This window comes from Pectinophora gossypiella, chromosome 28 (genome assembly GCF_024362695.1).
Source record: "Pectinophora gossypiella chromosome 28, ilPecGoss1.1, whole genome shotgun sequence".
NCBI classification, from domain to species: Eukaryota; Metazoa; Arthropoda; class Insecta; order Lepidoptera; family Gelechiidae; genus Pectinophora; species Pectinophora gossypiella.
The window spans coordinates 2050639-2077986 of NC_065431.1; the positions used below are offsets into that span (position 1 = coordinate 2050639).

The 27348-nt window shown below is 36.6% G+C and overlaps 2 protein-coding genes across 14 annotated transcripts in view; one reads left to right on the forward strand and one right to left on the reverse strand.

Annotated features, from left to right (window-relative positions):
- Positions 1-20142, reverse strand: part of LOC126379097 (acetyl-CoA carboxylase) — a 255256-nt gene extending 235114 nt beyond the window's left edge. For 4 of the 6 annotated variants that reach the window (XR_007568241.1, XR_007568242.1, XM_050027669.1 and 1 more), the window contains exons 1-3: positions 19768-20142; positions 9376-9473; positions 8625-8803 (exon numbers count right to left, since the gene is read on the reverse strand). Coding sequence is in view for 4 of the 6 variants with exons in the window: in XM_050027669.1 (XP_049883626.1) it covers positions 8625-8803; positions 9376-9473; positions 19768-19858 (368 nt within the window). In the remaining 2 variants the exon portion in view is untranslated. Of the gene's footprint in view, positions 1-83; positions 479-7492; positions 7641-8624; positions 8804-9375; positions 9474-19767 lie in introns of those variants that run through there. The other 2 variants (XM_050027670.1, XM_050027671.1) reach the window with 2 other exon arrangements.
- Positions 18922-27348, forward strand: part of LOC126379128 (zinc finger protein swm) — a 56013-nt gene continuing 47586 nt past the window's right edge. For 7 of the 8 annotated variants that reach the window (XM_050027757.1, XM_050027762.1, XM_050027760.1 and 4 more), the window contains exon 1: positions 24387-24605. In XM_050027757.1, coding sequence (XP_049883714.1) covers positions 24547-24605 — 59 coding nt within the window. In that variant the 5' untranslated portion in view covers positions 24387-24546. Of the gene's footprint in view, positions 19254-24386; positions 24606-27348 lie in introns of those variants that run through there. The other variant, XM_050027763.1, reaches the window with a different exon arrangement.

Consider the following 27348-nt stretch of genomic DNA (forward strand, 5'->3'; position numbering starts at 1 on the left):
ACTGGTACAAAGCAAAATATATACTTTAAGTATCAGCATTTCTAAGATAAAATAAATATTCAGAAACATAATTTCGAACTTACGTGAGAGTCGCGTTTGGAAGCCGCAAAAATTTCCCATCTTGCTTCATTCCATTTTCGTCTCTTCTATCGGCTTGTCTATCTGGCTCTGCTTCTAGAGTCATTTGGAACTTCAAGTTGTTAGGTATAGTTTCAATAGCTTCTTCGTCATCATCGTAAGACTTCTTCTCTTCCGGAGCTGATGTATCACCAAGGACGAAACGCTTCGAAGTTCTTCTTTTCAACATCGTGAAGAAATTCCTCAAACTCTCACTTAATGTCACAAAAATGTTCAAAATTTGCACATTTGGTATGTTCATGTATTTCACATCACTACATCATTTATGTTGGTTTGTTAGGGGTTTGTTTTTGCACATAAAATAGAAAAATGTAGCCTTTTTCGATACAGGTAACACCAAAAAGTACTTATATGTTTTTCTGTCCTGTTACGAACACAGCTAATATTTTAATTACACCTAAAATGACAGCTCAGAGTACCTGTGTTATTCAGAACTTCCATTGCCAGATTTCTAATTCTAAGAAATCTCGAATATTTTAATTAAAAGATTTTTAGATCAAAATAAAAAAACACACACAAAAAGCGAAAGTTTGTCAACAGTCGCGATACAATCCACGCAAGATTCAGAATGCGAATGAACTTAGATCATAATATTCAAAAAGAAAAAATTCTAATGACTCTTTGAGTCATAATCACAATGTCGGAGACTGAACAGGTTTTAGTAAATATGTGTTCCTTCTCAAAATCCTATTTTAAACGACGTTGCGTCATACGCGTAATTTCGATAATGGTAGATTAATTAAGTACTAAAGTCTTTACGTGATCAGGTGCAGTAAGTCTACTTTTTTTTTGACGTGACTTATTGTAGATTTGAATGTCATAATCTAAAAAACTATATTACTATAAATTATAGTAATATTGATTTTTGCTATTTTAGACGACTTAGATATGGCTTTTTGGACCCCCAGTAAGATACCTAATCTAATCAAATGCAATTTCTAGATCATTCTCGAAAACGGGTGATACCTTGACGTCAGGACTCCAACGGAGGCAAACACCCGACAGAGTTCAAACAAAAACCGAGTTCCGTATCAGCAATTGATCTTTGTAAACGGCAAATATTGTAGACTTACGCCTTTAACTCGGCGACCTTGCGAATCGAGATGCGTACGTATTGTTTTGTACAACCGCATTAATGATTGGCAACTTCTGTATGTATTTATTTTAGTTTAACAATTTACATAATATGTAAGTAAGTAAATTGTTATGAAATTCTTTAGTCCCTGCTTATCCCGATGGGAAATAGGCGTGAGCTTATACAAGGTTTTAGTGACATCGTAACGAATACCAAGGGGGATGATTCAGATCATGAGTTAATATCAAGTGGAATTTTCCGTCGCACAATCAAAAGGTTTTTTACCCTTAATATCAACTAAAAATTATGGTCTGAATCAACTTTGAGGGCAAAGTTTTCGTTACGATGTCACCAACACCCTGTATAACCTCACGCCTATTTCCCACCGGGGTAAGCAGAGACTATGGGATTTCATTGTGGGACTTTCTAGTTTCCAAAAAATAATATAGATGGCGTTGTAGAGTTTTAATATAATAATAATAAATAATAATAATAAATTGATTTATTTATAAAATTGATTTGTACAATTTTAGGTTTACAATTTGAAAATTACCTCTTTTCCTATTGTAGCAGAGGTACATAATTATTCAAAAATGCTTATTCAGAAGAAGGGCACAAACATATATAAAAATAATTGTTGCTTGACATTTTGATCAGATTATTTTGCTCATTGTGTCAATTGGAAATCAAAAACAAAAATCACTATCAAACAAATTGAGTGACATGAATTGACGTAAATCTATAAAAATATGGAAAAACCAAGTGGTTTCATGCGTTGAGATCTTTACAATCTCATTTGGCCAATACTAAGAAATATTATATAACTTATAGGTAACTACTACTGAAAACCGGTTCAACGTGAACGTTTAAAAATAAACTTATTTATTTCTCGTAGCAACAACCTATAAATAAATTAATACATATGTATACATGCAACATGGAGAGAGATCGTGGAGATCCTTGGGGGAGGCCTATGCCCAGCAGTGGGCGTCATACGGCTGACGATGCAACATAACATTAAATAGCCTATGTACGTCCCACTGCTGGGCACAGGCCTCCCCTCAATCAACCGGAGGGGGCACGGATCATACTCCACCACTCTGCTCCACTGCGTTAGTGGAGGAGTTTTTCAGACTAATAGTCGGAACCAACGGCTTAACTTGCCCTCCGAAGCACAGAAACATCTTTCTTTTTTGGACAATCAGTGCAATGTCCTTACCGAACAAAGACAGTCTCACAGGGTGATTTCGACAATGTCCCCATCGGGAATCAAACCCGGACTTCCAGATCGTAAGCCTAACTCTAAAACCACTAGACACAAGCTGTTAATAATAATAAAATGGCTTATACCTTGCACCTTTCATAATCAGAAGTTTGAATTATTGATTATCGCATAACAGCTAATCAATCACACAATTACTTTCTGATTACAAAGTAGGTACCTACTTAGGTAACTATTGCTAATTTAATCGCTACACATAAACGTAACACATACATAAATAGCCTATATACGTCCCACTGCTGGGCAGAGGCCTCCCCTCAGTCAACCGGAGGGGGCGCATAAACACATAAACGTATTGCTGAAATTTTAAAGGATCTATTCATATCATATAAATTTTACATCTACATACATACATACATAAACTCACGCCTATTTCCCACCGGGGTAAGCAGAGATTATAGAATTCTATTTTACATCTATGCTTATAATATTAGTTATGTACTTAGTTATTTATATGTTATATGTTATACTACTTATTTACCTAAATAGCACAATAAATCTTGTCATGTAAGTAGGTGTGTACGAAGAGCAAACAGTGAATATGCATTTACTTAGGGTAGGTTATATTGCAAGATAAAATTATGTCACTTTAATATTAAAAATTATTACAATCAAGAAAATTAAAATAATAATGAAATAAAGTTAAAAATTATTAAAATCAAAATTAAATATACTTAAAATTAAAATTATATTTATTAAAATAAAACTTATTAAAATCAAAAATTAATGAATATTGAATAAGAATAATTAGTGAATAAGACTTGAAACTCTTGCGAATAATTATGGTTTTATTTCTCAACAGACAGACAGATGACCATCTGCGAAAACGACATAAATAAAAATCGAAAGTATTACATCAAAAATACTGCCAAGTGCGAGTAGATGTTGCAAACTAAGGGTTCCCGACCCGATACGTTGAATAAGTACTAAGCAGCACATTTTCGAAGAAAGTCTAAAAAGGCCAATTTGAAGCAATTCGTCTATTTATATTTTATTATTGCTATTTGATATTTGATGACATTGCGCACTTATTAGACACAAATAAGTGACAGCCTGATTGTATGGTATATTTTTAACTTCTAAAACTCTGTGTTATCCGATGCCTATTTCTTTAGTTTTTTACATTTAGACCTTAGAAGGATAAACGTCAAAAATTCAAAAATATTTATTCTTTTAAATTGGCTTACATAGTTAGCGCTTTTTGGAGGTTAAAAATTAAATAACATATTATGTAAGTAGCTGTCAAACTACTACGACTGTAAAACTGCTGAATCGCTGATGGAAAGACGTGGCCAGAAAACCTCCCAGCACAGGGCCCTAGTCCTACTGTTTCATGTTTTCCTTTCTTCGTGTAAAAAAGAGTAAAAATTATGTACGGTACCCAAAAATCGACTCGTTTTCATTCATGCCGTGTAGACGACCGCCTTGACCTAGCGGGTAAAACAATGGCAGTGGAACGATGTCTCGGGTTCGGAACTGGTTTGGTAGCACAGCCTTGTTCGGAAAATTGTTAATGAATTTTCAGTTGCGACAGAAGTTAATGGTACATGTTTACCGTAGTTACGGACCGAGAAGATTCCAGAGGCCCTCTTGACCGGTCAAGTTGTTAATGCTATTTGGGGTAAATCTAAAAAAAGTCACGTCAAAAAAAGGTCAACCCACTAGGCTCTCGAAGAAACTTTTGCCCGAGCATCTTCAGGCATCCGAATATTTGGCTTTTATTTGCAAAATGTTCCGTTTTTTCATGTTAGAAATAATGTCGTTAGTAAAGAATTTGTCCTAGTACGGCTTTGAAATAAACTACTCTGGGCGCCATTCCACTCGCGTCAGACAGAGTACTGCGGGGCGGAAAGCAAGAGGAAAACACTGCCCTATTTTTCCCTAAAAAGTATGAGAATGCTACACCGACAAGGGCGTGGCTCTTAAATTAAAGAAATAAATATTTATGCGTATTGTACCGTTTTATTCAATCTATTAATAAAAGTTGCTATGTAAGTGACCGGCGAAGTAGTTATATGCCATATGCGGCAAATCTACAATAAGTCACGTTATAACAAAAAAGCTAAGTAAGGTACATTGTGCATATCACGCTGCGGTACTGAGGTGCATAAACTATAGCATTAAAGATTATAAATACTTATGATTATACAGAACGAACATACGATAAGTAACCAGTAAGTGAGAAACAGTGTGATAAGAGAGAAATGTGGTGTAAAAGACGATATAGTGACTCAGATCGAGAAGGGAATTTTAAATGCTGGTTTGGATGAAGGATAATAGGATTAAGAAAGCGAAGGTTCATTGTTGGGGCTGGCAGAGGAAGACCTAGAAGGACGTATATTGACCAAATTGGAGATGTCCTTAGAAAAGATTCAATATGATTTACTCTGAACCGGTGTAAGTGTATGAAACGATTGGTGAATGTGGAGGAAGAGAAGTGTGTCAGGATCGATACAAATGGAATTCCATAGCACTCTGCTTACCCCGGTGGGAAATAGGCGTGAGTTTATGTGTATGTAACATACGTAGTATTTAGATTTCGATATAACAGTAATAAATAATAAACGAAATAAAATATATTTATAATTTTACACTTTGTACCATCAACAACATAATTTTATCATCATATTTTTTTTACACCGTAGAAGGGAAGATAGAAGGAAAGAGAGGAAGCAGAAGACCAAGAAGAGTTTACATGAAGCAAATTAAAAAAAGGCGAACGTCGTGTGAGAGAATTAACCTTTGATAGACAAGAATGGAGAACACTACACCAACAAGAGCGTGGCTCTTAAATTAATGATGATGATAATTACCATCTAGATTCTAGATGTATGGTATCATCTAGAATGATCATGAAATCAATGATCATCATACAAAAACTATAATATGTATTAGCTCAAAGTCCGCTCAATTGATCTAATCTCTACTGATTGACAAACAACCTCTATCATATACTCGTATACATAATATTGAGAATCTACGTCACTACCATATCTTAATTATGTGATTTGTTGTTCTTAAACTAGATGCAGTTTTATAGTATACTCTAGTACAGGAGTACCCAAGCTTTTAAGACAACGGAACATCTCCAAATCCCTTTTTATAGAAGCCTCTTACATCGTGTCCTGCGTGCCCGAACACCTGCACGCAGGAGGATCTGATGAGCTCTGCAGATAGCGCCATACTTGTTGCCAAGTTTTGGGCTGATACTATTTAGTTTGCCATCGACACGATAAGAAGGGGTAGAAACCTATAGCAATCAAATTATTTTCAATTATTAATTATATGGTCTTCTTCTTATCGTGTCGATGGCAAACTAAATAGTGATGGCCCAAAACATGGCAACAAGTATGCAGCGTTCATCTGATCCTCCTGTCTGCAGGTGTTCGGGCACGCAGGACACGATGTAAGATGTTCCATCGTTTGGGGAACAGTGCCGCACTTGCACTTTAAGTCCGAGCCATCCGAGAAACCCCACCTGAACAAATTGTCCTTACTTCGGCCCACCTGAGTCCGAAGTTTATTTAGAGACTTGAATTATATGGTGATTTTGTGGGATTTCTGCGGGGCCGAAGGCAAGAGGGAAACCACTGCACTGTTTTCCCTAAAAAAGTAGCATGGAGAATGCTACACCAACAAGAGCGTGGCTCTTAAATTTGTAAGTAGTAAGGTGATTGTCTCCAATTTAATAATATCAAGTTGCCTTCTGATTACTTTTTGGTTCTGCTAACCCCATGAATAGGGTGGTTTCCAACTAGTCAAATCAGTTTTTATTAAACGTCAAAACACGAAATTACTATGTAATTTGTACGAAAAAGCAACTTGTTGATTTTTCTTTATTAAAATTTATTAGTAAGTTAAATAGAAAAAAAGAAAACATTTTTGTCACCTATAGACCTGTCTTCATTTAGTCATCTGAATTTTCATGATTTATCTTTGACCTAGGAAACTACCCAATTTCGGGCGTGGCTTTATGCATGTCCCTATGTTTAAATTGCAAAGCACGTGTACGGCATATTTCTTTTATCAGACCAAGTTTGCTTCGGAATCTTATCATATCAATGTTAATCTGTATGTAAGCGGTCTTACTTCAAATACTGAATACAAACGAACAAAAATGCGAAGTTCAAACAAGCGTTTTTAGATATCGATTGCTAAGAATAGATATTTAGCATCCTTGCTTGTTTTGTTATGATGTCATATTCATTTTCCAAGTTAGAAAACAAACACATAAATGGACAAATTACGATGTATACGTAACGATGCAAAGAGGATTAATTACCCTTGGTGATTTTCAAAACAAATAATTTTATAGCTTTGCTAAAAGAACTTGTTTCATCGAGAAATTAACGTTCGAGGTCACACTAAGGTGTCACTATGTAAATACGATTTGATTAGGACCTTTAGAGAATGTACACATTTTACTACTAAAATAATAAATAAAATGACCGTCGATTAGGTTACTTCCTAAAGACCTTATGGAAAAATATTCAAGCAAAATTCAAGCTTACTGATTTAAGTATTCTTCTACTTTAGAAAGTAAAATGGTTCGATAAAGGGCTGAAAGTGGACCGTGATTCTCGACTGCTCATGTTCATTTTATATTTCCTACTCATTTCCAGAGTCAAACATGAAAAGTTTTCTAACTTACCACTTAAAAAAGTATTGAAATTTATAAATTCATAAATAATACAGTGCAATGTATATTATTATGTAAATGTTAAATATATTTTTATGCACCTATTTGGCACTTATTACTTTCCTTACATTCACTAACTAAAGCGTAGATCAGCACAATGTTGTACTCATACTATGTAAATTGTAAACAAAATCTATAAGTAGATTATCGATATTCTAAACAACACATGCTGCACATCCCTATTTTCGTCCTAATTTATTTTTAATTTACAAATTAACACTGGCAACATTGCAATGAAAAAAACAAACCCCAAACTTTTTTCAAAATGAACGCAATGAGGCCAAACGTAAACACTTACACCAACAACTTTTCACATACAAACTTCACAAATTACTTCCAAATATTCCTGTAACTCAACTAAAAACAGACTTTTGTCCGTATCTCAACACGATTTTACAAGGAAAATAGCTGCAAAACTAAACGAAATACGTGTTAAAGCCGCAGAGACTTGTGGCCTACTGATCGTGAAGAATTTTTCCCGCCATTTGTGACAGCCAAACCAAACTAAACATCAGTTGCTTAATGGAGTCCGTCCGTGACCATTGCTTATGTAATATGGTGTTTATTGCAAGTCGAACGAGCAAAAGGAGTGAACAGTGAATTTGTTTACATTGCTAGCACGTACGTACTTAAATAATGGAGCTATGTATTAATGTATATGTGGTTAAGTATCGATCTTGGCATAGTAACGCGCGTCGATACGTCAATAAGTAGGTAGGTTATAGAGTAATACGGGTCTCTGTGGACCGAAGGTAGGTACTAGTTTAGATTAGATTTTATATTTTCGATTGGCTTGTTTTTCTAAACGAAAAGTTGACATGTTCCCTTAGATTTTATAAGATGGATTAGGTACCTACCAACTTAGTGATAATGCTACACTAACGTCAATATCGTAAGGTTTTATCTATCTATCAGTAGGTACACTTGATTACACGACAAGTAAGTACCTTGCTCCTTCGGAGAGCGTAAAACTGACGAGAATTGCAAGGTGTTGTTGGGTTCCTGGAAGCTGGTTGTAAGTTCTAACGAATTAAAGCTCTGTCCACCCCATCAGGAAGGACAAGCGAGTTACATTATAAGGGGTGAGAATTGTGAATGCATGGCGATAAAGCAGTAACACCCTCTGTGGTGCACTTTTTAAGCGCTGGGATCGCGATCCGGAGTTCCCGGATTCGAATACCCGGTGGGGTCATATCATAAATATCACTTTGTGATTCCTGATCACCTGACTGTCCGAAAGCAACATGATCCGTGGTTTGGAAGGCACGTTAAGCCGTTGGTCCTGGTTACTACTTACTGATGTAAGGAGTCGTTACATGAGCCATGTCAGGGGCGTTTGGAGGCTCAATAATAACCCTGACACCAGGGTTGATGAGGTTGGTAATCCACCTCATAACCCACACGATAGAAGAAGAATATAGCAGTTTTACCTGAGCTTAGCTCGTTTTTCGGCGAGCGCGAGCTGCTGCGCAGGAGTGAGTCTCCGCCGGATGTTGGGCGGCGGCGCGTTGGGGAACGAGTCGCGGCCCTCGTGCGCTGGCCCATCCTCCTCCGTGGCTGCATCAGGGGACTCCGGCTCATTATCTACCACGAACTTTATAGGCTCGCCCTGGGGGGAACGTACATATGGGATGTCAAGTCTGGGTAAAAGATCCGAGTAAGGTAATATAAGTAAAACGAGTTAGAAAAAGACAGATTGATGTGAGATTATTAAGAGTTTTGAGGAAAGATTTGATGATTTGATATGATTTGATCTCCGACCTATTTCGGCCATGGCGACCACTTCGATTCCTAGTCCTAGTTCCTTAAGTAGCCTATCTTCACGGTGAACTCTTGCGCATAATAAGGGCACGTGAGCACACCGTTTTGGCAGTTATAATGAATAGCGGCTAGCTGATAAACTGTTGGCGCTGTTGCTCAAACTCGTGGACTCGCCTCATCACAAGCCTGCGCCTTTCTATACGAGCCACAGCTAGGCACACCTCCACTTATTCCACCGGAAAGGATAAAGGGAGAAAATTGGAAAAAAGAACGATATTGGACCTTCCGGTTCAATTGGATCACTTTCCTAATTCGCCAAGTTTTCCAATTGGACAAATGATCAATTCTATTTCCCAATTCGACAACTTTCCATTTCGACAACATTGGATGGGAGGAATTGGTTAAGAATTCCCGACTTACATTTTCATCCTGCCTGACCTCTTCGGAGTCAATCTTCTCGAAATTGTCACTCTCGCTGGAGGAGCAGCGCGCTTGCTCCTGTTCCGACATCTTGTTGCCTGTTGACGAATAAAAAAAATAAAGGTAAATACTTCATACATTTTTTTTCACTTGCACAATGAATTACCGGGTGAGAGCCTTCCGCGCTCCCCATTTGTCCGGCTAAGTAGTTAATGCCATCTGCGGCAAATCTACAATAAGACACGCTAAAAAGAAAACAAGCACAATGAATTTTCTGGCCAAATAGTTAATGTCATTTACGGCAAACGTCAAAAAAAAACAACGAATGTTTCCCTTCGGATTAAAATTTCGGAGTCAGGAATGGCTTGCTTTAAAACTCAATAATCTAAAACAAACTATTCCTGACTGCGTGAAGCAATTACTGTCACGAGTTACGTATTTACTTAAGTAAATTGTTCACAGGACAAAACTTAGAAACACAAATTGACAGATAAAACCACAGAATAAGATGCTGTACCGAGATTTAATTTGTTATACATTACACAGGTAAGTAGGACTTTAACAAGGCTTCTAATAGTGAATCAACGTACAAAATGTTGAAGTAAACTAGCTATGAAGATCATAGGAAAACGAGGGACAAAAACAAACAGGATGGTCTTAGAAACATCTGGTATATTGCACTAGGCTGGTGTATGAGGAAAACCAAGTTTTAGCAAGTATTTATAGGTACAGTCAGAAGCAAATATTTAGTGACAGTCAAGGTATACATATACTTAGCAACATCCAGAAAGTCCAATAATTAGGGACGTTAAAGTTTTTTTTTTTTGATGTGACTTATTGTAGTTGTAGTACTACTTGGCCGGACAAATGGGGAGCGCTGAAGGCTCTCACCCGGTAGGTACAACGTTTAAGACAACAGGCCTGAGGGTGCCCAGTTGGGCGCGAACCTCGGCTCAGGGCGTCGCGTCGTCTGAGAGGAAAAATATTTGAAAGAATTAATCGACCCTAGTGGGTCGATAGCGATATGCCTGATTGAGGGGAATCGTCGTTCGTCGGGGTCCTGAAGTGTTTGGTGTCGCGAGCTGATTGGCTGCCTCTATGGCTAGAGTAATCGGGTCGTCGGGATCGTATATTACGTCCTTCGGACGCCGATACTTTTCATGGGACGTTCAAGGTGGCCGTATAGATATGACACTCTTAAGTGACCAAAAACATCGGCACAAACTGCGTATTCAAAATGTTGGCAACAACCTAATCGCAACAGCTTACTTAGCCCTTCCAACCACTATCTCCTATTGCGTAGTTATAAATTATTTATTCACTAACCTGTAGGTAAACAGAACACATTTAGGCACATCATCATTGCACACATTTTCGTCAAACTTTAAAAAAACAAAACTCGTCTTTAAAAACAAACGAACTTCATCAAATTCTCAGCACATTAGCCACCACTTTTATTTGTAAAAAATTGTTAATTTAAATAAAGTAAATATAAGTAGTAAAAGTAATAGTAGTGTTTAATAAATAATAAGTTTATCTTTGAATAAAAATAATAAGTTATTTATATAATAACCCTAAATTTAAGACATGTTATAACTAAGAAACTTAGGAAGAAATGGCATAACGTTCACTCTTAGAATTACATTTTAAGAGTGAAAGGAAAGAGTGGTTGAAGTCATAAAGCGTAACAATTTATGTATCAATTAAAATAAATATTGCAATTTCTATTTTGCTTGCTATTTTGTCAGGATTTAGCTGAAAATTAAGACGTATATACGCGAAGGAGTCTTTTTCAACTTCGATATAGTATATAAATAATATTATTAAGGTAATTAACATAAATATCTATGTTTAATTGCACTTAAACAAGCTCATATTTAACTAAAACGCCTATTTTTAAATATTAGCAAAGCGAATGTTTCGTGTATATTTTTTTGCTATAACAAACTCGCCAGGCGTATTATGAAATCAATAATTTACGAAGATGGATTTTTGAAGTTTTGGTTTCGGCTTTTGTTTCTTTAAACTTTGAAGTACCATACTAAACTAACCATAGTGGAATAGGCCTCATGTGGGCCTCATGGTTGATTGAGGGCAAGCCTGCCCCCAACAGTGGGACGTGTATAGGCTATAATTTATGTTGTCTTAAGTGCATCATGTTAGTGGAATACTTAGAATGACTTTGACGACTCGACATCCCCGGGAAGATGGCGGTCCAGCAAAAAAGTCAATTTTTAAACATTTATTTATAACAAACACTTCATAAATTACTTACACTGTTACACATAATGGTTTACGAATTTCGCGCTTGTATTATCAATACAAACGCAACAAACACAGGCCTAAATATTGGTTTATTTTCGAATTCATGTTTGGATCGTAAATGATTATCACGTGCTCAGCGGTGAAGGAAAACATCGTGAGGAAACCCACATTCCCGAGAAATTCATTTTCGGAGGTGACCTAACCTGTATTGGGCTGGTTTTCCCTTCGCCTGTTGGAAGGTCAGACAGGCAGTCGCTTGTGTAAAAAATCGGACCTGTCAAATCTTCAGGTTAGGCGGACCCTGTGAGAAACGGGATAATGCTAGAGGGATGATGAAGTCCTTATACCTCAAACATTCAGTAAGTCGAATGGAATTTGATCGATTTTCATTACGGAATTCCGACGAGGGTGAATTCTAACACGATTCCCGGAGCTTAATACGAATCGTTCAGCTATCTGAATGAAGGTCTTTCCAGGCGTACCTCAAAAACAATATAGATGGCGCTGTACAGATTTTCCTTCGTTTAACCTTCTAATTTCATGGATAACAGACATATGCATCTTTTATCTTTGTTTTTGGGTATAAATGTAACCCTTGTTATTACACCAACAACACATCTTGCACCCATTATTATTCTGATCAAAATAAAAATATCAAGCAACAATTATTTTTATGTACCCTGAGCAATGACAAAATAGGTAATTAGTATGACGTTAAATCTGTACAGCGCCATCTGTATTGCTTTGGAGAACGTAGCCTGGAAAGTTCCTTTTGCGAATAGGTCTTTACAAGAATAAGCCATTTTGAGAATAGGTCGTTTTAAGAATAAGTCATTGTACGAATAGGTCCTTTTTTTACGGGTAAGGCGTTTTGCGAATAAGTCCTTTGTCTATTAAACCCCAATGGGGTGTTTTGTCCCACAATAAGTACATTACGTAACAACCGGTAGGTAGATAGGTACCTACAGGTAATGTCCAGCGATTAGATTTTAAAGATGGAAAGAATCTCGTAGTTTTTTTTAAATGCTTGAATTTGAGAAGAATTAAAAAAGAAACCTTGAATTTGAATTATTGTATAAAAAAATAATGACTTGAAGGTCAAGTTCGTGATTGGGCATAATCAAAATACGGTCACTTGAATTTTTAATTTATTTTATATGTGATTTTACATAAATTACACACAATACTCAAACAAAAAATTTAGAAAAAAAATAAACTGGTTAAGTACACCTTGCAGCGCACCTGAAAAATAGTTAGTGTGTGAAATGTTCTGTGGAAATATTATTATTTTTACCTAAAAGTATACATTTTACAGCCTTCAATGTACTCCACATAATTCTCATTTACTAAATTATAATTAAAAACTTCAATAATTTAAAAAATAAAATGCCTTTACTGGGTACATTTTAGTTCAACACTTTTTCACCCTTTATTTAATTTAGTGCGGGGAACACGGTCACATCGTACCGTAAAAACACTTAAAACCGGTAACCCGGTAAGTAATTATTATTTATCTTTTGGTTATCTCGTGTCAAAAGTTGATATGTCAGAGCATTATGACACGCGTGCTTTTGAAGGTGAAAGAGGACGCATGATAGTGAGGAAGTGAAATAGAGGGCATCGAGGAGCATGAGTGTCGTCTTGGCGTGTTGATAAATGCGCGCTTATTTGAGAACAAACGTAGAAATTGCGTTCCGATTAACCCTTCGTTTTATTTTATAAGTTTTATATTAATATACGTACTATAGAAAAGAAAGAAAGAAACGTTTATTATAAAGGGACACCACAGTAACAAATATAAAACAAATATATATTATAAAACATGGAGTAACACATAACTTACAATCAAAACAACAATTAGACAATCTGTATTTCTCCCCCTGGTAAAACTATGCGTCTTTTAAGCCAATCAACCTGGCATTTCTTTGAAACATCCTGGAATTGACCGCGACATGTCTTCCGATTCTATCACTTACACCCGTAGCATGAATATTTTTCGTAAGTCAACTTACATAATTAAATATGTAGGTTAACTTAATAGTTTATAAATACTTACACGTGTTATAGACTATTTTAAGTACTAGTTAAACTAAAATCGTTTAACACCGTAGGTTCAGTCTCATCTATTTTAACATTTTGATTAAACCTCTAATAACTCAGAGCTCCGGCTAGAGTTAAACTATGCATAATTAGTTTGGTTAGCTCAGTGGCACAAGTTTAAGTTTGGATCAACATTGGCAATTATTTTTACTTTTTTTATTTTTGACGTGACTTATTGTAGATTTACCGCAGATAGCATTAACTACTTGGCCGGACAAATGGGGAGCGCTGAGGGCTCTCACCCGGTCAACTCAACGTTTAAGACAACAGGCGTGAGAGTGCCTAGTGAGAGTGCATCGTCTGAGAGGAAAATATTTGAAAGAATTAATCGACCCTAGCGGGTTGATAGTGATAAGCGCTGAATGGGAGAACTCGTCGATCACGCTGGCGGGGTCGGTATCAGGGTTCTGAAGTGTTTGGTGTCGCGAGCTGATTGGCCGCCTCTATGGCTAGTTTTTCCACCTATCACGTTGGTAGCAAGCTCGGCAAGGTGTGGGTATTTAGTTAATCTTGCGATGGATATACCTCTGATTGTCCTGACGGAATATATTCATGAGCTGATGTTATGTTATGATAAAATATTAACAACAACATGCTACTATCACATATCTCACCTACTCCCGTACATATTGTATTATCTGAATAGCGCTCAAGTGGCCTTGTCGAACTAAGTATGTCATTTCCTCATTGCGACACAAAAGACGAATAAAAATCTCTATTTACTATTCCACTCCAAACGACGTATCGCATGCGAATAATTTGATTGTTAGTGAAATTGGCCACGGAATAGATGTTGAACTATGGACTGTTCCGTACTCGACTAATAACGATGATAAAACTCATAAACGTGGAATATTGCTTGGAAATTGCAGTAATAAGATCTGCCGACAGGATTCCTTTCCGCTGGTACAATCATGCATATTGTCTTTCCGCGTTGGCTGAGAGATATGTCGGAGAAACATCCTATACTTAGTAGCCGATAGCGATAAACGCTGAATGATGGTAAACATCGACTCCGGAAGATCTACAATCTTTATATCTAGAGCTGATTGACAGCCTATTCAATTCTTACGTGAAAATTATCAAAAGTGGCCACAGCTTTATAAATCTGGGCAAATACAGGATTATTTACTTTGTAATATTGACCAACTATTTAAAAAAAAAACAAGTCATCCAAAAGCCTCGAACTTGACTTATCAACGACGACTTGGGTTAATGGCCCTTCGAAGCACGACCATACAATGCGAAATCTTTGCGCGATTCTGCAATGTTTAAAATTGGACTGAATGAAAAATAATTTCGAATTTCTTTACATCACTTTGCATTATGAATTATGTATATTCGCTACATACAAGGCCCCCCTTCTTCCCCACCGCACTACCAAGCCGCACTACCAGTTGTGCCGTGGGGAATATTTCATCATCATCTCCTTAGCGTCAGTCTTTTATGAAGTCCGTTTACCCATCCTGAAGATTTAGCGTGTCCGTGAGGGTAAAAATGGACACATTTAAACAATTCATCTGACCTTTTTAACCTATGGTTTTGTCTGTCTGACCTTCCAACTTGAAGGGAATACCTAATATTACTGTTTACAGGTTAGGTCACATACCTCCGAAAAACATAACGAATGAATTTATCAATCAAAGAACGATTTTCTTGTCGCCTTGAAGAAATTTCGTTTATAATTTCAGTAGGTACCTACTAAGAATTTTAGAATTTAGCTAACCTTTTAGGCTCGCCTTTTTTTTGACGTGACTTATTGTAGATTTGCCGCAGATGGCATTAACTACTTGGCCGGACAAATGGGGAGCGCTGAAGGCTCTCACCCGGTACAACGTTTAAGACAACAGGCCTGAGGGTGTCCATTTGGGCGCGAACCTCGGCTCAGGGCGTCGTCTGAGAGGAAAAATATGTGAAAGAATTAATCGACCCTAGTGGGTCGATAGCGATAAGCGCTGAATGAGGGAAATCGTCGACCACGCCGGCGGGGTCGGTATCGGGGCCCTGAAGTGATTGGTGTCGCGAGCTGATCGACTGCCTCTATGGCTAGAGTAATAGGGTCGTCGGGATCGTATATTACGTCCTTCGTTTAGGCTCGCCGTAAACACAATTTTTACATTGAAACCTATTGAAAAACGTGTGGCTTATTGTAGATATACAGCATAATAAGGTATTAACTAATTGGCCGAACAAATGGGGCGTGCTGACCGCTCTCATCCAGTACAAAAATTAAGACAACTGGTCTGATGGTGCATGGGAGTATATTTGAAAGAAGTAATCTATCCGAGCGAGTCGATAGCGATAAGCGCTGAATGAAGGAAATAATCGACCACGCCGGCGGGTTCGGTATCGGGGTTTTGAAGTGTTTGTTGTCACTGTTGGGGTGACTGTCGAACGATTTGCGATTATGCTACCGGGAGGAAAGAATGAGGCGTGCAAGTATCGATGGATTGGTCACCTTTTGAAAAAATATATAATATCTCATTTGTCTTCAGTCTCTTTTATTTCAGTTGCCAATTTTAAAAATGAAACAATGTCTTCTGCCTATAGTAATCACTGCGATGCCTCAGCAAGAATATTTTTTAAATTTATGCGTGCTACGTTTCTATGTTTAATAGTCCAATGTAGTGTAATGTATGCGTGATTGAATGCAAATGATTCCCGTTCGTCAACAGGTTCACCGGTGTCGGGTGTGCGTAAAAATTTGTTAATTAGCCACATTGGATTACTAACAAGCAAAAAAAGGACAAAGACAGACAGAAAGAGAGCTTGGAAGTATGACAGGATCGAAGCTAATTGAATTTCATAGTCTCTGCTTATGCCGGTCGGTAACAGGCGTGAGTTTGAAATTTTAAACGTAACTGGAAGAGAAGTGGGTGTGTGTACGGTCACGAGCATTAATATGTATACACTTTGATACCATGTCACATTAACTTTTTTAACAAACTGAACTGTAAGTCTCACTAAATGTCAAATATGTTAGTGCGACAGAGTCCTGAAGTGGGTATATTATATTGCTCATGACTGTACTATACACCTCTGCCTACTCCTTCGGGGATACAGGCGTGATACCATGTTATAAAACTATATTAAAACACATACACACATAAACATACATAAATTCACATTATAAGTAATCAGAAGACATCGTGCATACACTTTTAATACGAAGTTCTAGTATTAACCATATTTTTTTTATGTTTGAGAAATCTTTAACAATAGATGGCATATACCGGGTGTTAGTGACATCGTAACGAATACTGAGAGGGATGATTCAGACCATGATTCTGAGTTAATATCTAGTGGAATTTTCCGTCGCAAAATTCATGAAATTTTGAGTTTTGTTTTTAATTATTTTCAATTCCATATTGTGTTTTTAGCTGCATAGAACCCAAATTTCAATAAAAAAAACAATAATGACAAATTATCGAAAATTTTCGATGTAATGGAGACAACAGCTGCTCGAACGGGTCAACGGCCACACGCACTGAGCCGCGCGCCCCGCTCCGCACGCCCCGCTCCGCGCGCCCCGCGCCGCACGCCGGCGGCGGCGCGGCCTACAAAGTAGGCACTACGAACCGATCCTATTTCTTTCTCTGTCTATCGTAAATTTATAAATTTATTTTATTCTTATTCTTAAATGGACGGATAATCAACAGGCATAAAATTTATGGAATACACGTCAATTTTAAGCAGAAATCTAAAACAACCGACAGAATTAAGTTGACAGCACACGTCAAACGGTTTGCATACCAGCGAGATACCTTTTTGATTCGACCGGGTTATTCATTCATTTACTCATAGGAATCGGGGCCATTATCTACCTAAAACAGTTGAAACAGTAAATAATTGTATTCTTTGTTGTCATTAGAATAACTAACAACCAACTAACACAACCACCACAGATTAGGTAATTAGTTACCTACTATGTCAACCATCCACCAACTTAGTATGTAAGTACCTACGCAAAACCTCGCTACACAAAAATCGAGCGAGATCGCGTCTAGAATTGGGCGGACACTCCGCCAGAGTGTTGCCTATCGATATTCTATCGATACCTAGTTAAAAAAAACCAATAGTAGGTACCTATCGATAGATCTTTTAGATCAATACCCATTATTATTACAAAGCAAGACCTATCGGTACTATCGCTAGTATCGATCTAAATGTACTATCACTACTTTCGATAGTTTAGACAATTTTCAAGTTCAACAATTGATAATCTACCTATCGATAGTTCGGCAACTCCGCCGCGTAGGCAATGTCGGCATGTTCAAAGAAAAAAATTGTCCGAGAGGAGTGATCTTATTTTTCTTGTTACATGTTGGTACCGAGGTACTAAGTACTAAGTTATTCGTGGTTTTAAATCTCATTGTTAAATCATCAGTAAAGAACTAATTAAACCTATCCTGTTCTGTGTACAATATTCATGTAACGGCTACGTGCTTACATAAGTACCTAGTAGACGGGAGCAACGACTTAACGTACCTTCCGAAGCACGGATCATTTTACTTTCGGACAATCAGGTGATCAGCCTGTAACGTCCCAACCAAAGGCCTTATAAACAGATTTTTGTGATATGTCCCCACCGGAATACGAACCCGGACCCTCCGCATCCCATCGCTCAACCACTGGACCACATAGGCCAAGAAGGTTCTAAGACATAATTAAAGGATCCTGGGACGCAAGACCTCCGAGTTAGGGCTTGTTTGATCTGTCTTGATGGATACTCGGACGTGAATAGCCTCACGGATCAAGGGCAACGCGCGCCAATAAAGTAGGCATTACGAACAGATACTAGGTATTTCTTTGAGTTGATAGGTATCAAGTGAAGTTTCCTGTCGCCAAATTCATAAAAAAATTAGATTTTTTTCAGTCCCATATTGTGTTTTAAGCTGCATAGAACGCACATTTAAAATAAACAAATAAAAATTACTAATTATTAAATTTTATCAATGTCATCAATAATAATAATAACGTATCTACAACTTCAGCTATGCGCAGGTGAATAGCCGGCGCACGGGTCAAGGGCAACGCTCGCCAATAAAGTAGGCATACGAACAGATACTATTTCTTTCTCTGTCACTTGCACCATAAACATACTTCTCTCTCTCTGTCTAGTCGTCGGCTCGACTCGGCCGCGGCCGGTGCGTCGTCGGCGCCCTTAGTCGGCGCCTTTGATGCTTTGCGCTAACGCCGCCGCGCGCTTCCGCTCAGTCGAATACTAAGCTTGACCCGAATCGCGTGATGTTTTTCGAGGATATTTTTTTCGTGTTTGTGAGTGTTTGTTTCATTCTGTAAATGAGTAGTGTCGACTATGATGATAGATCATAGACCATTTACTGCGCAAAAGTAGGAAGATTGTTGATGTTTATTAAAGAGCAAGGTGTTGTGTTTGTGAGTGCGTGTGATACCTACCTACCGCGGAGGAAACGCGATGTTGCATACCTACGTGACGTGACATGTTCTAGGGTACCTACCTAGGTACTTCATCCGAAGGAATAACAATTAAGGTAAGGCAAGAGTAGGGTTTTTATTGTTAATAAGTTAGGAACGTTTTAATAACTGGTAGGTAGGTACCGTGCGTGAAAAATCGTGGCAGTAGGTGTTCTACTTCAACAAACAACATTTTTAAACGTTGAACCACTAAGCATCTAAATCAAGAGAATGAAAACTCCTACCTAGATATCAACATCGTATCACGCACGCGTAACGTAGCCGCGCGTAAGTTTAGCGTCTGTGTGGCGCGTTGTTCGACTTACATTGCGGCACAGTAAAAATTGAAAATCTTAATTAAACATTTGCGACAAGAAAAACACCCACCATCATTTTTAGTACAATAAAATAGGCGTTCCATTTTTTTTTTCGTTACGATGTCACTAACACCCTGTATATAACAACAATGTGAATTAAAGCGCGGTATAATAAAAATAACATTTAAAAAAATAACTAGTTTGTTAGTTAATTGTTACGGAAAATACATAATAAAAAAAGTAAAATTAACGAAAATAATGAAATAAAACTTACTTGAAGAAATGGCCTCCTCGGAGGATTTAACAAAAAACTTAAATAAATAGCAAATTAAAACAACTCCAACGATTAACGCAATTGTTAACATCAAAAATAAAACCGGTAACACATCACAACACTATCACAGCCATTTGATGGAATAAAATAAATTAAAAAAAAAAAATAAACCGAAAAGGGAACGTCTTCCCGCCTTTATGCGCAGCGACTGTCGTTTCCGCGCGAAACACCAATACGGCAACCTATCACTCAAAAATGGAATACATTCCACGCTGTATTGACATTAAGCAAACAAATCACGTATCACTTAAATTACACGCGTTTAATATCGATAAAATGTTCCTTTTAATTTGTTCACCTATAATAACAACACGAGACTCTACATGCTTGTTTCACGGGATACTACGAAAACATGTTAATAAAAAACGCGCTGCCCTAACTTTATAATTAGACAAGCGATCGCCCGCGACTTCGTCTTGTCCTTCACGTCATGATACTTACCAAGAGGTTTATATTATTAAACTCAAAAATCCAAACTTGTTTGAGAAAAGTTGTGTGTTACGTGAGTAAAGTGACTTTGGTGTCGCCACATCTCATGTGCCAAGATTTTTTTGGTACTACGTTACAATCCATTCAGAAATTGACGTACGCAATCTAGAGTAAAGCTTAGAGGAAAACAACATTTTTATTATTAGCAATAAATTATTACGTCTTAATATAGTTATAACGGGGTGAGCGAGCCAATTTGGTGTAAGGCCATCCACCATGTTATGGGCTGATATTCCATATCGTTGCCTTAAAGTGTTTTTGTTAGATTCAATCCCGGTAAAAAGATGTGTTCTCAATGTTTTCGCGAATTGAAATTAATTTAAAAAAAAAACGAGGTTTTATTGAAGAAAATCACAAAATAATGGGATTTTTCAAAATTAACATTTTTTTTCTTTCAAACCATACCTGATTTTAGTCACTTTTGATAGATTCTATATTTTTTTCAACAGGCCAGACAGAATGTAACTTTTTAAATTAATATTAACTATTTTAGAAATAAAGAATATAATAAAAAGAGTTTTTTTTTTTCAGCTTTTCACGAAGTATACTTAAAGCGCCGTTTGAGCTGAATTATTGGAACATTATCGCATGATCCCAGTGAACTCGCAGCACACATCGGGTGTTTGCCACTCTGACTTCAATCTTGATAACCTTGGTGCCAAAGAAAGATCACTACACTATTTTTGTCTTTCTTTTCAGCGTGAAAAAAAGTGTTTTCAGACAAAAATACAAAGGAAAAGTGTATAAATAGGTACTATTATTAAATAGGACGTTCTATTTTAGTTGCTTATGTGAAATTTACGTGTAGTTTTAAGAGGGCCTCGTTTGGTTATGTTACTTGATTGGATGCGATGATCTTCGTTCAATAACGTTGTTCAAAATCATTTTAAACCATTTTAAAGCTTTCATTAGAATCTCTTTGAGTCTACAATTAAACGCGTGAATGAAAAAGTGAAACGCAGTAGTTTTATCAACGTTAGTAGCTCATTTGACACCATCTTTCTGTTTTTAATTCAAATAAAAATCAATCATTTTCAAATCAGGTGAAATTGTGGTCAAACGAGAGCCTACCTATATTATTAAAAAAAAAAAACAATATCCGCCGTGTACAAAGTCTTTGATTAGAGTGAAAGAAGCGAAAATTTGATATGATGTTATTGTATTTTCTTGTGTGTGGCGCCCTTTTATAATAAACTATTTCTATTCTATTCTATTTCTTTCCATTAAAATGGTGTGTCAGGATAGCAGTGAGTGGAATTGCCTACCCCAACGGGAAACAGGCGTCATCTTATGTTATGTGTGTTCCGTCCGTCCGTTCGTCAGTTTCTTATTAGTTCTTATCAGTTGTAACAATAAAATATAATAAAACCGGTATAATTATGAGCCAAACACAAACAAGTGAGAAATAAACACGTAATATTTGAAAATATTTGGACACAAACATATTTAAATTACCGTTTGATTAAATCATATTAGGTGCCTACTTATCTACTGTGTTACTTGTACTCTGCTGGTCGTAAAGTAAAAACATATACATAGAATATTCCGAAATGGTTTTCAAAATTATATACGAGTATTTGAATAATAAATGATTATCACATGCTCAGCTGAGAAGGAAAACATGGCGAGGAAATCCACGTTTCCGAGGAATTCGAAACTGTATTTCCTAGAATGGAAAGTAGGCAGTCACTTCTGATAACCGGACCTGTCAAATCTTCAGGTTATGTTAGCGGACCTTTTTTTTCGTGACTTATTGTAGCTTTGCCGCAGATGGCATTAACTACTTGGCCGAACAAATGGGGAGCGCTGAGGGCTCTCACTCGGTCAACTCAACGTTTAAGACAACAGGCCTGAGGGTGCCCAGTTGGGCGCGAATCTCGGCTCAGGGCGTCGTATGAGAGGAAAAATATTTGAAAGAATTAATCGACCCGGGTCGATAGCGATAAGCGCTGATTGAGGAAAATCGTCGACCACGCCGGCAGGATATGTATCGGGGAGTTAGCGGACCCTGTGAAAACGAAATGATGCTCACTCAACGGTACTCAGAGCCAATATATTCAACTACTATCATCCCTGGCATGTTTTAAATGTCATCTAGGGAAGAAGAAGATGAGCAAACCGCTAATAACCTGTGGCCATAGCGGCGCTGATGTCGTGAACTGACGTATCTGCAATTTTCGGCGAAACTGATAAATGCATCTTTTACAATTGGCAATATATAATAATTTTTGACGTGACTTTTTGTAGATTTGCCGCAGATGGCGTTAACTACTTAGCCGGACAATTGGCAATAAGATACAATACGTTTTAGCAAAAAATTACAGATACGTTAATTAGCAAAGTCATAGGTACATTACAATTGATTATATTAGTTTTGTATTTAAAAATCCCGTGAAACCAGGATCGACAAGAAAAGGTAGTTAAGGAAACCTTATTTTTTTTATTTTAAATTTTAAACCACTAAATAGGTAGTTATCGGCATTAAAATCTTTTATTTTTTTATCGAGAACTTGAATCACAATCACCTACGTAACAATCACACACTAATACGTATATTCACGCTATTCAACAAAATAATCCGATCTACTATTCTAACAATAGGCAGGAAAAAAGCATGAGATTAAAATAAAAAGATTAAAAAAGATAAATAAACCCGTAAAAACACGGGATTTGAAATCGGTTAGAAACCCGAAGAGGGTGCAACACTATTTGAAACCGGTATTTTTTGGATTGCATTTGCGTCATAGAAGTTTAAAGAGGGACTTTCCAGGCCATGTTCCCTAAATAAAAAAAACAATTCAATATCATAAGTCCCGAGACGAGATGCATCTGCAACTTTCGGAAGCCATCACGGCAACTTTTAACCTTGAGAATGACATTCATTAATATCACTGACTTATCGCTTTGGAACAGCTGTGGTCACGCGTTTCATATTATATAAACAAATATGTTTATTTTTTTAATTTATACAATGAGGGACTATACAGGCTACGTTCCTCAAAAAAAATATAGATGGCGGTGTACAGATTTAACTGAATAATTAGAGAATAAAAATAATTAGAGATGAGACGGGTACCCGGTTTGGATTTGGCTGGCACTTTTTTAAGGATCCGGCTGAGTACCGGATAATGCGCTCGGCAAAATTAGGACCCAGTGCAACACTAATAATTACCTATTTTCTTATTATCCAGGTACCAAAATATAATATTTTATAATAGCAAAGGCATTAAAAATAATTGTTGCCTGATATTTGGATCAGATTTATATAGAAGTATGTTGCATCCTATAGCAATATCTTCTTTTTATTTTGATCAGAATAATAATATTTGTAAGATGTGTTGTGCCTGGGTGTAATAACAAGAGTCATCATTTATACCCAAAAATAAAGATAATATCTGGAAGAAACTTTTTACACGCCATCTATATTTTTAATATACTAGAAAATCCCCCAACTTATCTAGCCTTGAAAATTCCAAGTAGCGCAGTGAATTATATTTATGAAACACAGGCTAAAAAGTGAGAAGTTATCCTTCCAAATTCGAATTTCTTTTCGAATTCATGTGGCATGGATTTAGGTACTTATTAATTTATACAACGTAGTTAACGGTGGAGAAAATGATCGTGAACTTCATTTTAATTTATATTCTCAACAACGTAAAACTATTTTGAAATTCGCGTGTCGCGGCGGAACAAGAACACGGAAACAGAAAGTCTTGCCCGTTCCGAATAATCTTCTTATTATATATTTTTTAATAAATTTTACTACCATGCAAGATAAAGCGTTTCTATTTTCCATTCAGTAGGTAGCTACTAGAATACAACAATATTACAATTAATCTGATATAACTACGACTCAAAAACTCAAAAAAAATAGTATACAGGAAGAAAAAGAATATATTTACATTGTAACTATAATATGAAAAAAAAACTACATTACCAGTTTAACTTAAGTAGGTCTTGGGTGGAGAGATAATTTAACTGTAATAATGGTGGAAGTCATATTCGTTTTATAGCAACACTGGTTAATGGCAGAACGCGATAATGTTCTTTGCCACGCGCGAACGTGACAAACAAAAAAAAAACAGTCTAGAAAAGATTTGACACGCAAAGGTTGTGCGAATTTTTCCAAGGAAATTTACAGATTTACTGCCAAGATATTTAATTTTTGCATTTTCATCAAGTGAATCGTGGATGGATTGTTTGTTGTGACACGTATTTTGTGCATCCGAGATGATTATTGAGAATCCAGACGCTTTCAAATCGTGGTTGACTTCCATATTGGAACCCCTGTGAGTAGCCATATTTATTTAATTTATTTACCTCTCTGTCACATTTTTACTTGAAACATGATTCTTACTTACGTCCAAACTGCTTATATCACACAATTTTCACTTTAAAAACTTAAGAGAAACATGTTTTCACTTCGCACATATCAAATTTCAGTTTCGTAATACGCATAGCGTACATAGACTTACTCTGTATTTTTTTATCATTTTGACGTTTGCCAATTTCACATGGCGAATTTAATCTATTTTTCATAAAAGTTACACGTAGCTAGGTTGCTTTTCGTGGTATTTGTGCTTGCTTATTGTGAAACATGGCATTTTCGGTTGGTAATTTTTGCAAACATGTCAAATTAAATGGTAGTCCTGAAACCATACTTTCCGGTTTCAGAATACCTACGTTAGATTATCATGGACACCCTTTTTGCGTTTCAGTAGTTTGCACTACGTACTGTTTTGCGTGTAATTTTTTTTTTTAAATAATTGCCATGAATTACGTGTATTTTGAGGTTGTAGATTATTTTTACTTTTATTTATACATTTATTATTACAAAACACATACATTTATTCATACATTGACCATTAGAGATGTCCTTTGAAAAGGTTTAGTACAATCTACTCTGAACTGGTGTGTGTGTATGAAGCGATTGATGAATGTAGAGGAAGCAAGACAAGTGTGTCATGTACGAAACAAAAAAAAATGAAAACAAAATTATAAAAAAAACATGTAATTAAGGCAGGTATATGTTGGGAAACACTGTCATAATGAGTCCATTAGGATTCAACATAATAGGGCAAATCTCAGAACCCTGGATGTCAATATCATTAGCTACAACATTAGTTGATACTGGGTGGGGAGCTAGTGACATCGTAACGAAAACATTGAGGGATGACTTAGACCACGATTCTGAGTTGATATCAAGTAGAATTTTCCATCGCAAAAGTATATGGAAATGAATATAATTTTAAAAAAGCACTAAAATTTTTATGAACTCAGAATCATCTTAGTATTTGTTACAATGTCACTAAACATATAAATAACATACATATGTCAATCATAACAAGAGATTGGACATAATAGGGCAAATCTCAGAACCGTGGATGTCAATATTATAAGCTACATCATTAGTCATCCATCACAAAAGTATATGGAACTGAAAATAATTTAAAAACATATAAACTCAGAATCATGGTCTGAATCATCCCCCTTAGTATTTGCTACAATGTCACTGACACCCTCACAAAAATATTCTATGGTATTTTGCATTGATATGAAAAATATGTCTTCCAGACAAACTTTGATACAGTATAAACATGAGCATGAGTTTATGTACGTATGTAAATAGCCCAAAGACCAACAGGTAGATCTAATGCTGTAGAATAAAATCTATTTCTGAAGTTGACACCTCCACTGGTGTTATTTTTGGCTCCAAACTCTCTGTAGGTTGGATCTAATTATAATTAATCCTTGTAGAATGATGTTGACTCATGTAATATATGATTAGATTTTTATAAATTAAGATACGCAGTGGAGCGTGCTCCATACTCCAGATTGAGGGAAGGCCTGTGCCCAATGCACACACTCAATCACACACGCACACAAACACACACTCAATTACACTCAATTATTTGTATTTCTCGTGTAAGTTGTTTTTATTATGCGTTTTGATTGTAAGTTATGTGTTACTCCGTGTTTTATATTATATATTTGTTTTATATTTGTTACTGTGGTGTCCCTTTATAATAAATGTTTCTTTCTTTCAATGGTGGGACGGATATGCGGAGCATTCTCTGCCCACTGCTGGGAAAATGCTTCCTAGAAATAAGGGTACTTAGTTCATCAATCAATCAATAATACTTTATTGCACAAGAACATATATAAAGGACATAAACATACGAATAAAACATAAGCACAATAGGCGGCCTTATTGCTAAACAGCAATTTCTGCCAGGCAACCTTAGGGTGAAAGAAGATTATTCATTGGAGCATGGGCTGGTGCAATAAACATATAATGATACCAACATAACAAAAAAAAAAGAAAAAAGGTATAATAAATTATATATACTTATCTAAAGAAATAATACAATATAATACATATAAGGAGAATAAGAAAACTACTTCCAAGTTATGCTTGCAGGAAAAGCGCCTTCACTCTTGCCCTGAAAGAGTCCAGAGAAGGAGCCCTCCTGACAGACATCATCATGCTTTGGGTCTAGTTCTGACTATCTCAATGAGGGACTTTGAAGGCTACATTCTTTGAAAACCTATAGTTAAAGCTGTAGATTTAACATGATAATGTTCTATTTTCTCATTGCTCGGGTACATCATTTTTTTTTTTTTTTTCCTTTATGTATCCTGCTCAACACAGCAATCTGTCATCATGGACATTTAGCTGCTTCTTTGTTTGGTTTCTCCTGTATTTGGTCTTTTTAGCGGTGAGAAATGATCCACTGATCGGTCTCACTTTTCAGCAGGGTACATAATTATTCAAATATGTATATAATTTAATTGCAGGGGTGGCATCCATGCTACTTTTTAGGGAAAAATTGTTCAGTGGTTTCCCTCTTGCCTTCCACCCCGCAGTACTCTGTCTGACGCGAGCGGGATAGTGCCCAGAGTAGTCTATTTCAAAACCGTACTAGGACTCCTGTCCTCCACGTCTGAATAGTAATGACAGTCACTGCTGCCATCTGTCAGGTTCCAGGTTACAGATATTTAGATTACATTATGTATATAATTATGGTGCTA